We start from the raw sequence: 14,658 nt of genomic DNA, 5'->3' as shown, positions 1-14,658 counted from the left end.
TGTGCAGATCGAGGTGCCCAGGCTCCCTGAGGGCCCCGGGGGGGCTTCCTGCTCACCCACCTTCATGCCTCTTCTGCGACTGGCCGAAGCCACGCCGGCTCTGTTGACGGTAACTGCAGGCGAGTCGTAGACGCCAGGGTCCCTGGGAACATGCAGAGGGAGTTTAAGTCTTGCGGCAGGCGGTGTAGCAAGCGTGATTGTAGGAGCGGAGTCTAGATCGGGGACCGGACGGGATTCCTGTGCTGCGGGAACGCGCCGGGGCGGGGCTGCGCTGGGGCGGGGCTGAGAGCCGCCTGCTTGTCCCTCTCCGCAGGGGAAGGCCAGTACGGGAAGGTCTACACCTGTATCAGCGTGGACACCGGCGAGCTGATGGCCATGAAGGAGGTGGGTGCTCTGGGCCTCTGGGCCCTTCTCGTTTGAAGCCTCTGCGTGCAGAGACTTGGAAGCGAAACTTGTGTTTGCGAGGCCAGAGCTGGCCTGAGCGCTCCTCTAGGGGTTCAGCCCAGCCTGCTGTTGAGCATCGCTCCGGCGGGAGCAGCCAGGTAAATTCACGGAGCTCATCCAGGAGAGGAGGCCTCGACGAGTCCCCGGAGGAGGATGAGACCAGGCACGCTCTGCCTCTAGCGCTCAGGCTGTGCTGCGGGCAGCCAGCGGGAGGCCGACGGGGTTCACAGGACGCTGGTAGCAGCAGCATTTGGGGGAGGGGGCGCAGTAGCATTTGTGATAAGTTAGAAACAGCAGCATTGGAACTGCTGGAGGTAGAGCAGCTGGAGCAAGGAGGGCCTGAGGAAGGCCCAGCCGGGAGAGGCCCCACGGCTCAGCCGAGGGCCGAGGACCTGGGCTGGAGCTGCCGCAGCCTTGGGCCCCAAGCAGCGGTGCAGGCAGCGGGCACTGCGGCCCCTGGACCATGCTGCCCATGCCCCCTCCTGGACCCCTGCAGCGTTTCTTCATCTTCCCTGGGTGGCCCTTACCTGTGCTGTTGTAGCCTCGGTCCAGCTTGGTTGTAAAATTTGTCAGCACAGAATCTTTTTTTTTTTTTTTTTTTGTCTTTTTAGGACCACACCCGTGGCATATGGAGGTTCCCAGGCTAGAGGTCTAATCGGAGTTGTAACCACTGGCCTGCGCCAGAGCCACAGCAACTCGGGATCCGAGCCGAGTCTGCAATCAACACCACAGCTCATGGCAACGCTGGATCCTTAACCCGCAACCTCATGGTTCCTAGTCGGATTCATTAACCACTGAGCCACGACGGGAGCTCCTGTCCGTGCAGAATCTTATCTCATCTTTCAAACTTGCCCAGAGCCTCCGCACCTGTGATTGCTTCCCGAGTGTTTAGGATTTTGGTTAATTCCGTTCGCAGTTATGAAAATGATCCCATTAGCTGTTTTTTTGTTTTTGTTTTTTTGTCTTTCTGCCTTTTCCAGGGCCGCTCCTGCGGCATATGGAGATTCCCAGGCTAGGGGTCTAATCGGAGCCGTAGCCACCAGCCTATGCCAGGGCCACAGCAATGCGGGATCCAAGCCATGTCTGCAACCTACACCACAGCTCACAGCAACGCCAGATCCTTAACCCACTGAGCAAGGCCAGGGATCGAACCTGCAACCTCATGGTTTCTAGTCGGATTCATTAACCACTGCGCCACAACAGGAACTCTGCCATTAGCTGTTATCTCAGCACATATTCTAAAGCAGCTGTGTCTAACTCTCTGGGAACAAGAAGGGAAAGAAAGTCTGGCAGTAGAGTCACAAATACTCCGGCCGTAGTCCTGTGGGTGTGGCCGGCGGAAATGTCGGCCTTCCAGCCCCCGGGTTCAGCGCCAGCCTGTTTCTAGTTTGTGATGACGGTGCCAACGCTAATCCGTAGTTTTCCTTTTACAGATTCGATTTCAGCCTAATGACCATAAGACCATCAAGGAAACTGCAGACGAACTGAAAATCTTTGAAGGCATCAAACACCCCAATCTGGTTCGGTATTTTGGTGTGGAGCTGCACAGAGTAAGCCCACGTTGACCACACTGCTTGGTGTGTGAGGGTCCGTAGGGGCGCAGGTGGAGTCCTGTTCTACATCGCAGGTCTTCTCATTGCAGAGCACAGTAACTTTGCCTAATTATCAGGAAATCACCATGAGTTACACCATTTCTGCCTTCTCTCTGAGACTAGAGGAGCTCTTCCTAAAATGTAAGTCGTAGACGGTAGTCATTAACCCGACAGTAGAAAGCACTGAAACCCATCCTGCCGACCAGAAGCCGTCTGTCACAGCCCTCCCGCAGCTTGTCGCTGTTTTTCCTCCCGTTTTTGGCGGAACCACTGTTGAGCACACTGTCAAGTCATGCCGTTTTTTCCTTTGGCGTGTGTTGAAGGGACCATTGTGAGATGAGAGCAAATGAAGACCGCACGCTACTTTCCCTCGTGTTTCCAAGTAAACACTGTGGGAAAGAGGACAACTCGGAGCATCTTGGTGGCGTATGAGCTTCCAGGGGAAGCTGGATATTGGTGATTTTTAATATCCCCCCCCCCACATTCATCTTTGAAAAGGATGTGTTTCAGTACTTAATGATGTATTTATAGGGACAGCCCTGTTGGTCCCTGTCTGAGATTATAGAGCAGACTTCATTTCAGAGGATTACAGGCGTTTGTCACCTGTGACGTGGCCACGTTCCCGTCCCCCGTGGCTGTATAATTCCAGACAGAGGAGGCAGGCAGAGACACCTGACACCAGAGGAGTTAGAGACAACTGGCTTAAGACAAATGCAGCGTTCAGGATGCCGAGTGTAGCGTCCCGTTAGAAAGAAGATTCCTTTGGGGTGTGGCCAGCGGGGGTGCGGGTTCTTCGCTGAGGGCCGCGTAAACACAGGCTGCGTCCGACCCCGCAGGAGGAGATGTACATCTTCATGGAGTACTGCGACGAGGGGACCCTGGAGGAGGTATCCCGGCTGGGGCTTCAGGAGCACGTCATCAGGCTGTACTCCAAGCAGATCACCGTAGCCATCAACGTCCTGCACGAGCACGGCATCGTCCACCGCGACATCAAAGGTCAGCCCACCCTCCCCGGCCTGCCCGAGGCATCACGAGCCCTGCGCTTAGTAGGTGCTCCCGCCCCCCACCCATCATGTCTTGAGAGAAACACCTTTGCTTTCACTTCTTCTGCCAAGAGCCCAACATCGAGGAACTGTCTGGAGCACGTCTCCACCGATGCAGGCGGAGGTCCGCCCCTTCTGTTCAGCACCACTTTTTAGCCAAATCTCGTTCCCCACAATGAAATTCGCCGTTGTATCGGCCGACTTGGCCTCTGCCCTGTTCACGGGGCAGTCGTGCTCAGAGCCTCCTTTGTTTGCCCCAAGAGCCTTGTGTATTGAGGTACGTCCTGAACACGCAGAGTGACAGTGAGTCGGAAGGGCCAGTGTTGGTTGTGACGTGCAGCCGAGGCTGGGGAGACAGGGTCCCCAGCCTGCTGGAGATGGGTTTGGTCACGCTGATGACTCAGAGGCCTCCCTCCCGTGTGAGAGAGTAGCCACGCTTTTGTCTGACGGCTGTCCCTCTTGTCTTTGCCTCAGCCACACTGTGCCCTGACCTGTGTTTGTGGAGCGACAGGTTAGCTGTGTCTCTGGTTGGCCGCAGGCTGCAGGATCCCCTTCTGTCACTTGATCCGAGCCCAGCCTGAGCAGCTCCACACCACAATGGCCTGGCTCGGCTGGGCCTGAGACTCGGAGCAGGGGCCGGGGGGTGGGGTGTTACGCCGGCACCTGCTTGCTGGGAGCACGGTCTCGGAGGGGGCTCGTCTTGCCCCGCAGCCGCCCACCCTCCTGTGCGCCACATCACTTTGCTGCTGGGATCATTCGGGGCAGTTGCTTAACTGGCTCTTGTCAGGCCCTGGCCTTGCCCGTTTCCAGTTGGTCTGGCACAAATACCATGCTTGTCAAGCGGTGCCTTCTTGTCATGGGCCAAAAAGAGTCTCCCTCAGAGTCCTCGGGCCAAGTCCGTCCACTCACGTCCTGTGTGGTCGCCTGGGGACCACGTACCCTGGGGGCACTCAGGCGATGAGGACAGACAGGTTGCGGCATCGAGGGGCCAGTTATCTGCCCCAAGCGGCTCTGTTGCTTCTGGAAGGAGGTCCCGGAGGCCACATGGCGGCCCATTGCAGGGGGGAGCACCCCGCAGCCAGCAGAGGGAGCTGCCCTGGGACGCGCGCAGTGGCCCCGGTTCCAGCTGGAGTGCACGTGAGGCCTGCGTCCTGACAGTCATAGAACATTCTCTCCGGTCTGCCCACGTGGCCTTGGACACAGCCCTGCAGACCAGCAATGCAGCTGCCAGTTCTTGTCTGCGTGCTGCCTCGTCACAGGCGCTACTGATTGTATACAAACTGATTTTCAGGACTGCCCCCACAGGGGTTTGTGTTTTATGTGTAATTTCTCTTTAAGTAGCTCCTTGGTGTTTTGGTTTGTTTTGTTTTTTGCTTTTTAAGGCCACACCCATAGCACATGGAAGTTCCCAGGCTAAGGGTCGAATCGGAGCTGTAGCTGCCTGCCTACACTACAATGACAGCAACTCGGGAGCTGAGCCGTGTCTGCGACCTATACCACAGCTCACGGCAATGCCGGATCCTTAACCCACTGAGTGAGGCCAGGGATCGAACCACATGGTTCCTAGTTGGATTCGTTTCCGCTGCACCACCACGGGAACTCTGCTCCTTGCGTTTTTAACGTTAGAATTTATACACATATTTCAGTTCAAAATTATTGCTCAAAGCTCTCTGCACTAATGTTAAAATTACTCGGTATTAGCGTTTGTGAATAAATCTTTCTATGATCATACTTTGCAAGTAAAGTTTCATAAACCTTCGTAAAGTTTGGGAATGAAGTTCCTGGTCTAGGTAGGTTACCGTGTAAACGTTAAACTACCTGCGTTGTGTTTCAGAGGCTAACACCTGCTTCTTCCTTGTTAGGCGCCAACATCTTCCTTACGTCGTCTGGGCTCATCAAACTGGGAGATTTTGGATGCTCGGTAAAGCTTAAAAACAACGCGCAGACCATGCCTGGGGAAGTGAATAGCACACTGGGGACGGCAGGTGGGTCCGGCTAGGTGTGTCTTGGCGCCGGGGCTCCCTCCAGGGTGCGTGGGACCCCGGCTTTCCCTTCTCTCTGGGCAGCAGATGTGGAGAGCAGGCGAGGGCTTCTAACCAAACGAATGACAAACCACGCCTGACAGTACTTAGCAGGTTGGGAGGCCCGATTTCTCCCTTAAAGGGAAGGAAGGCCCCTTTTTCTTCCCAGGAAAACCTTGTTCCTGTTGGGTTTATTAAGTCTTTTCTAGTTGAAACAACGTGATGTTTCAATGGGGAATGTTTTGGTTGCTTAGAAACAGGTAAAATTTTACATCCTCTTTTGCAGGTTCAGTTTCATATTTTCATTGTGAATACAATTTGTCTGAATATCTGCACATTCAAAATGGTCTTTTAGAAGATAATTTGACTCCAGAAATGTCCATTCCAGATACTTAGTTGAGGAGTTCCCATCCACGGCTCAGTGGTGAATGAACCCATCTAGCATCCGTGAGGATGTGGGTTCGATCCCTGGTCTTGCTCAGTGGGTTAAGGACCTGGTGTTGCCATGAGCTATGGGGAAGGTTGCAGACACAGCTCGGATCCTGAATTGCTGTGGCCGTGGTGTAGACCAGCAGGTGCAGTTCCGATTCGACCCCTAGCCTGGGAACCTCCATATGCTTTGGGTGTGACCCTAAAAAGACAAAGAAAGAAAGAAAGAAAGAGAGAAATTGACTTGGGATGTTTATTTTCAGTTTTGACATTTCGCATTATGTAATTCGGAGAAAGTTTCCTCCCCAGACAAGTCAGTGGTTTCTTCTGTGTGAATTATTGGCAACATCACTGTGTTGCTCGGCGCTGTTAGTTCATGGAGCTGTATGTGTAACCCCTTCTTACCACCATACCTGTGACTTTTAAAGCTTACATGGCTCCGGAAGTCATCACTCGCGCGAAAGGAGAGGGCCATGGGCGAGCGGCCGACATCTGGAGTCTGGGCTGTGTTGTCATTGAGATGGTGACCGGCAAGGTAAGCGGAGCCCCCGTGGGGGGACCCCTCGAGGGGGCGCTTTACAGGCACGGGCAGGAATTGTGGTCTTGTGACCTTTATGCAGCCGTGCACACATTTCCTGCAAAATAGAGGAATGACCCGTAGAAGGCAGAAAAAGCTGAGACAGGCGACAGACTAGGACCCAAGTGTTTATGAGATAGGGGACTTAGCGAACTCCTCAGAGGAACAGAAAGAGCACAGAGCTGTGATTCATACAAACAGAAGCAAGCAGCTACAAAGAAAGGAAATACGCAACACTTAGGTCCCTGCGGAGACGGGCGCAGGAAGGCCTGTATCAGCTCTGTTCATAATTGCCCAACTTGGAAGGAAGCAAGATACCTTCCTGGTGGATAAACTGGGAACCCACGCAATGGACTATTACGCAGCAACATAAAGAAATTGGCCCTTGAGATGACACGAAGAAACCTTCAAAGCACATTGCTAAGTGAAAGCAGCCGGTCTGGAAACACCACGTACCAAATGATTCCAGCTGTGTGACATTCCGGAAAAGACAGAACACGAAAGGCGGAAAAGATCCGCAGTCGGCGGGGCTCCGGACACGGAGGGAGGCGGGCAGGCGGAAGGAGGCTTCGGGGCGAAACAGAGGGTCCCACAGTGCTGCAAGCTGATCTGTGACACTCCTAGTGACGGTGACACTGACGTTTGAAGGCACGGGGTGGGACGGAGGGTGTAGCATTACTTACAGAGCAACAAAGTTAGAACCTCCGAAGTGTTGTTAGTAGGACATTTAATGATGGTTACACCTCGTAGCTGTTGAAAAGAAGTGCTCAATAAATCAAACTCTTTCTTCCAACATTAACGTAGAAGGATGCCCCCATCTCTGTTATTTCACTCAAGCCACACATCAGAAAAAGAACAGGTTCTCACATCGAAGAATATTTATCTCGGAGTTCCCAGGTTAGCTCAGCAAGTTAAGAACCTGACATAGTGTCCGTGAGGATGCAGCTTCAATCCCTGGCCTTGCTCAGTGGGTTAAGGATCTGGCGTTGCCACAAACTGCGTAGGTCGCAGATGCGGCAGATCCGGGGTCGCTGTGGCTGTAGCGTAGGCCCCAGCTGCAGCTGGGAACTTCCATGTGCTGCAGGTGTGGCCGTTAAAAAAAAAAAGGCCGATAAATCTCAATAACTAAACAGTGGTACGCCAATTAGAATTCCACACAAACTTAGTTCTTTCCCCCATGAATCTCATTTATAATCATAATAAAATAATCTAAACTGTGCACTAAAAGAATTTGGTACCAATCATTCACCAAGGTAGCGTGCTAAACATCCCTATATGATAACTGTTAATGTTTTATTGACATTTTTCTATCATTTTATATATGACATTTCTTCTTTGCATGGCGATGGCATCTAGATAATGCTGGGCCAGCAGGACATCTAAATGGGGTAGGCAGACTATGTCCACCCGCTGGTTTTATGAATAAAGTTTTATCGGCACATGGTCACACCCATTGACATGTTGCCCAAGGCCTTCATGCTACCAGTGGGAGAATTAAATAGAGTTGTGGCAGAGACCGTGTGGCCTGCAGGCCTTAAAGTATTTACTCTTTGGCTCTTTAAAAAAAAGTTTGCCGGCCTCAATATGTATTAATATGGAGATGCCTCAAAAGAGGTTGGGCAGTGGCGTTTTTTTATGGCTATGTAGTATTGAAACCTGATTTCTTTTTCCTTTCTGTTTTTAGAGACCTTGGCATGAATATGAACACAACTTCCAGATAATGTACAAGGTGGGGATGGGGCATAAGCCACCGATCCCTGAAAGACTGAGCCCGGAAGGAAAGGACTTCCTTGCTCACTGCCTAGAAAGTGAGCCCAGGATGAGGTGGACGGCCAGCCAGCTCCTGGACCATTCCTTCATCAAGGTTTGGCACGTTGCCGTGTAGTCCTCCCCCGCGTTTGACTGTGGGAGTGCTGTGTGCATCTGGCGTGAAGGAGATGGGGAAACTTGGATATAAGATGCCTGTGTGTGCAATAGAAAGGAGCTGAACGTACCATGCCAGGGAGTTGGGCTCATTTTGTCTACCGGGAGGTGTTGGTTAAGGTTCCGCCCCTTGATCCACTTGGGCAGTTGGCGTTCCACGGGGACTGTGAAGTGGGCTGTGAAATGGGACCGGCTGCGCGATGTAGTTTTCCCTCTTCCGAGTGGGCGGCCGGCCTGGGTGTGGGCTTGGTAACAGCCGCGCCCTCCAGAAGGGCAGAGACGGGGTGGCGGTGGCGGAGTCCTGCGTCAGGAGCGGTGATGACGGCACGTGCGCCGTGTTGGAGGAATTTAATCCAGTCAGGGAATCCCAGCTGTTGCTTTCTTAAGACTGAGATGCCTGAGCTCTTTGGGAGGCTTTAGCCGGGTCAGGAAAGGGAGGAAGGAGGTGGCAGAATGGAAGCGACTGGAAAGGCTCTCGACCGTCAAGGAGCCCGTCAAGGAGCCGTGCAGGTGCATCCTGCTGGAGCAGAGCAGGTGGAAAACGGCTAAAGGAGACGCTGGGGAAGGACCCATTGTTGAGGGGGACGGGATTAAGTTGTGCTGTAGAACCGTCCCTCTGGAGGCAGGTGGGAAGCTGCCAATACAGGGCGTGGGTTGGGCACGCAGTCAGGGGTGGCTTCTCGGCGATGTTCGGGAGTTCACCTGGCCAGGAGCGCGCGAGGGGGACGAGTCCAGGCTGGCTCCAGGCTCCTGGCTTGTGTCACCGGGTTATGGAGGTCCCATCCGCCGGGATGATAGAGGCGGCGGCTGGTGGAGGCTCGGGCCGGGGAGATGGTGGTTTGGGGAGACAGAAATACTGCTGCAAGGTTACGTGAGGAGAAGTGGAATGAGAATGGAACCCAAGAGAAAACACTGACAGGGCCCTGCAGAGGATCTTCCGATAAAGGAATGTGCCAGAGGGTAGGGTGACATTATGTCTGCGTGAGTGAAATTAACCAGGAGATGGATTTGCTGTATAGATAGATATTAGGGATTTACAATTAAATAAAATTTATTTCTTCGTTATAAAGTATAAGAACAGTTTCTGTTGAGCGGATATTGTCCGGATACATTCTTAAAAATGCCTTCAAAGCACTGCACAGAGCAGTAGCTGAGCACGGCCGATGCACGGTATGCGAGCGTGCGGCCTTGGCTCTGAGCCAGGCCCCGGGACACACTGCCTGTGACTTGGCGCGGGGCTCTCGGGTCCGTAGGGTTCAGCTGTCTCTGCCTCCTCCCAGGTTTGCACAGATGAAGAATGAAGCCCGTCCCCTGTGGCCTGGTGGTGTGTGTACTCGGAAACCCCTTCATCACTACTGTATGTAATATTTACATGAAGACTCTGCTGAGAAGCAGTAGAAGCCTTTTTAACCTTCCAAGACTGAAGACTGCACAGGTGACAAGCGTCACTTCTCCTGCTGCTCCTGTTTGTTTGATGTGGCACGGGGCCTCCCGAGTGACGGTGTCCGCGAGGTAAAGAAGCTGCATGTTAAGTGCCATTACTACTGTACCCGGACCATCGCCTCGGTCACCTTGGCTCTCAGGTGACTGGGCACTGTGACATCGGTGTCGTATTTTCGTAGTGTTACCAGGCGTCCTGGGCCTTGTTGTTAATCTCCCGTTTGTCGAGTGCACTGACCTTGAAACCTTGCCTTTTGTTGTCCTGGGCAAGCCGCAGGTTTGTTATGCAAAAGGATGATCAATGAAACTTAAGAAAAAGGTTCTTTTTTCAATAAATGGTTTATTTTAGGAAAGCTCCGCCACATTGTCTTTTAATGGTTACCAGCTTCAGAGCTGACACAGTATCTGACCCCTGAGGTCTGTCGTTGTCGCTCACGTGTTCCTCCACTGGGGTACGGGCCAGTGTGGCCACTGGGCTGGGAGCTCCTTCAGGACCTAGACTCTCCGGCTAAAAGGTGAGAGAGAGACGTGAAACCACACCAAGGCTGTAAGGGGCGGAGGGGGGGGCTTTTAAGTGTGTGTATTGTTATCACTTGCTGCCGGGCTCAGTTCACTTCCAGACCAAGACGTGTGGGTGCTGTGTCCGTGTAAATACGGCTGCATGATCTCCTGGCAAGAAAACATCTTTCTCGGAATGTAACTGTTTCAGCCATTAGTTTTCTAAAATAGCCCAGATTATATGTCAGTGCTGGTGTTCTTTGATTTCTTCTTGCTATTAAATTTTTTTTTAAAGATTGACCTTAAAGCTTCCTGAACTCTTTTCAGAAGCCATCTGACTTTCTCCTTACCACGGAGCAGGTGGCTCTGGGCAAGTGGGTGCTCAGGCAGGTTCTTGTTCACCCACCTCCAGGTGGTAGAGCCCCTCCGTATAGAAATTAATGTCTGGAGAAAGCTGGGGTCACAGGCGGATTCGTACACTTAGAGGTTTTTTTTTTTTTTTTACTTCAGTTTTTTAAACAGCTTTTTGAGTACAGTTCACGTAATATTGAAAGTATACAGTTCAGTGATTTTTCCAGCATAGTTGTATCATCACACAACCATCATCATAATCCATCTTAGAACAATCCCACTACCCCAAAAAAGAGACCGCGTGTCAATCTGCAGTCACTCCCTATACTCCTACCCCCAGCCTTAGGCAGCCGCCAAGCCACTTACTGTCTCTACAGACCTGCCTTTTCTGGACATTTAATATAAATAGAATCTTCTGATATGCTGTCTTTTGTGTCCGGCTTCCTTTGTTATTGCTGAATGCTGTTCCGCTGCGTGGATGTGCCGCACATCTTATTTCTTCCTTTTCTAGCTCCACTGTTTGTTTACTTTGAACGATGCTGCTCTGAACATTCACGTACAAGTCTCTGCGTGGACCTGCACTTTCATTTCTCATGGAGCTGCTGGCTCTACAGTAAATCCATGTTCAGTTTTTTTTTTAAGAAACTGTCAAACTGTTTCCAAAGTGGCTGCACCATCTTACATGCCCACCAGCAGCGCGTGCAGGTTCTGGCTTCTCCCTGCCCGTGACGACACATGATGCTGCCTCTCTTTCGGGTGACAGTCTTCGAGCGTGTGCAAAGCGGCATCTCATTGTGGTTTGCTCTGCATTTCCCTGACCACAGTGAGCATTTCTTGTGCTTGCTCGTTGGCCATTCATCTGTCTTCTTTGGTGAGATGTCTGATTGAATCTTTTGTCCATTTTAAAATTGGCTTATTTTTCTTCTTATTGAGTTAAGAGAGATTTTTGTATATGCTGGATGAAAGTCCTTTACCGGATAAGTGATTCGCAAGGGTTTTTTCTCCCAGTTTGTGGCTTGTCTTTTCACATTTTTACTGGTTTCTTTTGAAGGACAGAAGTTTTTATTTTGAAGTCTAGTTTATCAGCTTGTTCTTTATTGCATGTGCTCTTGAATCTTAACCATGACTGGACCCCACGTCCTGGGCATTGACACCTCTGTTTTCTTCCAAGAGTTTAGGCCTGTCCTCTGTTTTTAGTTCATGTGTATAACAGATAAGGGTCCAAATTCATCCTTTTGCATGTAGATACGATCTGGACCCAGCATCATTTGTCAAGAAGACTATTCTTGGTGTCCTCGTTGAAATCAGTTGACCATAACCCCAGGGGTTTATTTCTGGACTCTCAGCTGCGTTCCCTTGTTCTATCTGGGTGTCCTCTGTAGAACCACACTGTCTTGATGAGTTGTAGCTTTGTAGTAAGTTCTGAAGATTCGAAGTGTGAGTTCAACTTCGTTTTCCTTTTCCAAGACTGTTTTGGCTATATTCTAGATCATTTGTATTTTCCTATGAATTTTAGGATCAGCTCGTCGATTCCTTTCCCCCTCCCCCTGCCCCCCCAAAATCAGCTGGGATTTTGATAGATTGCACTGTGTCTATAGAACATTGTTTTCCAACTCATGGACAGTTCATCCTGACATTTATTTGAATCTTTAATTTCTCTCAGCAGTGCTTTGTAATTTTCAGCGTACAATTCTTGAACTTGTTAATAAGTTTATTTCTAAGTATTTTATTCTTCTCATGCTACTGTGAATGAAAATGTCTTCACTTCCAGATTGTTCATTGCTAGTATATAACAGAACAGATGATTTTTTTTTTTTTTTTGTCTTTTTGCCTTTTCTAGGGCTGCTCCTGCGGCCTCTGGGAGGTTCCCAGGCTAGGGGTCAAATTGAAGCTGTTGCCGCCCGCCTACACCAGAGCCACAGCAACGTGGGATCCGCATCTGCAGCCTACACCACAGCTCACGGCAACGCCGGGTCCCGAACAGTTCAGCGTCAGATACCCCTGGTGAGACTCAGGAGTAGCCTCGTCATGGTTTTTGACCTCAGAGGGCAGCATTAGTTCTTTCACGGTTCTGTTGCGGTGGTGTGGGCGTTCACATCTGGTTGAAGGTATTTCCCTGCTCCTGGCTTATTGAGAGTTTTATCATGACTAGAAGTTCAGATTTGTCAAATACTCTTTCTTTACCTCTGGAGGTGACCGTTTGGTCTTAAGCCTTTGTGACTATGGTATGTTAATTGCGTCAGTGAATTTTTGGATGCTAAGCCAATCGCGTGTTCCCGGGGTGAGACCTGGTTGATCTTGTTTGTAGTCCTGTTTAGGTGTTACTCTTGCTGTGTCATTTGTAATGTTCTGTTGAGGACTTCTGCTTTCGTGTGACCTAGGGGGTATTGCTGGGTGGCTTTCATTTCTTGTGGTGTCTTTGACTTTGGTGCCAGGATAATGCCGGCCTCACACCGTGAGTCGGAAAGTTTTCGTCCTCTTCTTTTCCGGAGATTGTGAAGAATTGGTATTTACTGTACTTCTTTACGTATTTGGTAGAATCCGTTGGTGAAACCAACTGGGCCCGGGTTTCTCTTTGTGGGAATTAATTACTAATTCAGTCTCTTTACTTGTTGTAGGTCTGTTTGAGTTTTCTAGTCTCCTTTAGTCACTTTTAATAGTTGACATTTTTCTAGAAATATGTCCATTTTAGCCAAGCCGTTGAATTTGTTGGCATACCATTGTTGATAGTATCCTTTTATAATACCTTTAAGTTCTGTAAGGTTGATAGTGATATCTACACTTTTATTTTAATGTTTGTGTTTTCTTTTTTTCTTGGCTAACAGTTTATCGATTTTGTTGTTTTTTTTTTTTCAAAGAATCCATTCTGATTTCATTAATATTCTGTTGTTTTTCTGGTTTCCATTTCTTTTTTTCCCTCACACTCATCTTTGTTATTTCCTTCTTTCTGCAAGCTTTGAGCTTAAATTGCTTTAAAAAAAAAAAAATAGAGCATATAACTTGAACTTACTGTACAGATAGTTTCTTTTTTCTTTTTTTGTTTTTTTGTGTGTGTGTCTTTTTAGGGCCGCACCTGCAGCATATGGAGGTTCCCAGGCTAGGGGTTGAATCGGAGCTGTTAGCTGCTGGCCTACACCGCAGCAACGCTGGATCCAAGCCACGTCTGTGACCTGTACCACAGGTCATGGCAACACCGGATCCTTAACCCGCCGAGTGAGGCCAGGGATCGAACCCGTGTCCTCCTGGATGCTAGTGAGACTAGTTTCCCCTGAGCCACCATGGGAACACCTGTAAAAATAGTTTCTCAGTAAGTTAAAGAAAGAAAGAAAGAAATAATGTAAAAGCAGGGAGTAGGTTCTTTTTTCTTTTAAAATCGCAGACTCAACTACTGACGCTGTGATCTCTGGAGTGAGGTCAGCAGACCTCTTCCGTAGAGACCGGAGACTGCTGTTGCTGGCTTTGCAGGCCAGAGGGTCTTGGCTGCAGGTCCTCAGCCCTGCAGTTGTAGAGGAGCATCACGTGAGGGCAGGCGGCTGGTTAACTGGTGACGGCCCCCCCCTCGGCCTTCCGCGCAGGGGCAGGGGCATTTCAGAGGGCGGGGGACCGGCCCTGGAAAGAGCGTTGCTTTCCCCTTTGGTCTAGCATGCTCAGCAGGGATGCTGGTTGAGCCTCACTCATTCTTGGGCACCCTACCCCCCAAAAAAAAGCCATTGATTTTTAAATGTTTTCATATTACATCTCTGAAGATAATCTTAGGAAATCACCCACCTGTGGTGCAACCAGTTACCTGTCGATCCCCCTTTATAAGGTGCAGAAGGATCCAGAAAGAGGGGGTGTTAGCAGCTGAACTGACATCCTTAAATGATTCCTTGGCGTGGGTGGAAAAGGAACCTGCATCTTGATGCCGGGGCAGGTGCTCACAGCCCTGTGTCCGCCTGAGCACTTTGTCTCAGTCACGGACACAGCTTCCCCCTTTGCAAGCACCTCGTGGGCGGCAGAGCGCAGAGATACCGTGGTGTCATCCCCAAAGGCACAGGCAAAGCCAGTGCCCCCAAGCCTGGAGAGATTTTCGCAGCTGAGGCGGCCCTCGTGTCTCACGTCAGCGCTGATGTCAGGACCGTTTCGTTTGGAGGAGGACCAGCTGCCCACTCCGCGGCCCCGGGCACTGAACACGTGCCGCAAGCGCCTCTGTTTGCCGTCTGTAAACAGCGCGTGGCCACCGCTGCGGTTGAACCTCGAAAACATTTGCTGAAGGAGGTGGCACTGGTGTGAACAGGACAACCCAAGTGACCGGTCGCACTGGCAGGTGGCCTTCCCAGGAGCTCAGCAGAGGGGCGGTA

At 50.7% G+C, this 14,658-nt stretch overlaps 1 protein-coding gene across 1 annotated transcript in view; it reads left to right on the top strand.

Moving 5' to 3' along the window:
• Positions 1-9,822, top strand: part of MAP3K4 (mitogen-activated protein kinase kinase kinase 4) — a 105,048-nt gene extending 95,226 nt beyond the window's left edge. Inside the window, exons 21-27 of the mRNA XM_021086224.2 lie at positions 314-384; positions 1,878-1,994; positions 2,873-3,032; positions 4,942-5,064; positions 5,958-6,064; positions 7,791-7,970; positions 9,310-9,822. Coding sequence (XP_020941883.2) covers positions 314-384; positions 1,878-1,994; positions 2,873-3,032; positions 4,942-5,064; positions 5,958-6,064; positions 7,791-7,970; positions 9,310-9,330 — 779 coding nt within the window. The 3' untranslated portion in view covers positions 9,331-9,822. The remainder of the gene's footprint in view (positions 1-313; positions 385-1,877; positions 1,995-2,872; positions 3,033-4,941; positions 5,065-5,957; positions 6,065-7,790; positions 7,971-9,309) is intronic.
• The last annotated feature ends 4,836 nt before the right edge of the window (positions 9,823-14,658 follow it).

Source organism: Sus scrofa, chromosome 1 (genome assembly GCF_054392235.1).
Source record: "Sus scrofa isolate SSC_HxYL_T2T_F1_AM1 chromosome 1, Sscrofa_HxYL_maternal_Yorkshire_Landrace_v2.0, whole genome shotgun sequence".
Classification (NCBI taxonomy): Eukaryota; Metazoa; Chordata; class Mammalia; order Artiodactyla; family Suidae; genus Sus; species Sus scrofa.
The sequence above is the reverse complement of the archived record's forward strand: the minus strand, read 5'-3'. Positions and strand labels throughout refer to the sequence as shown.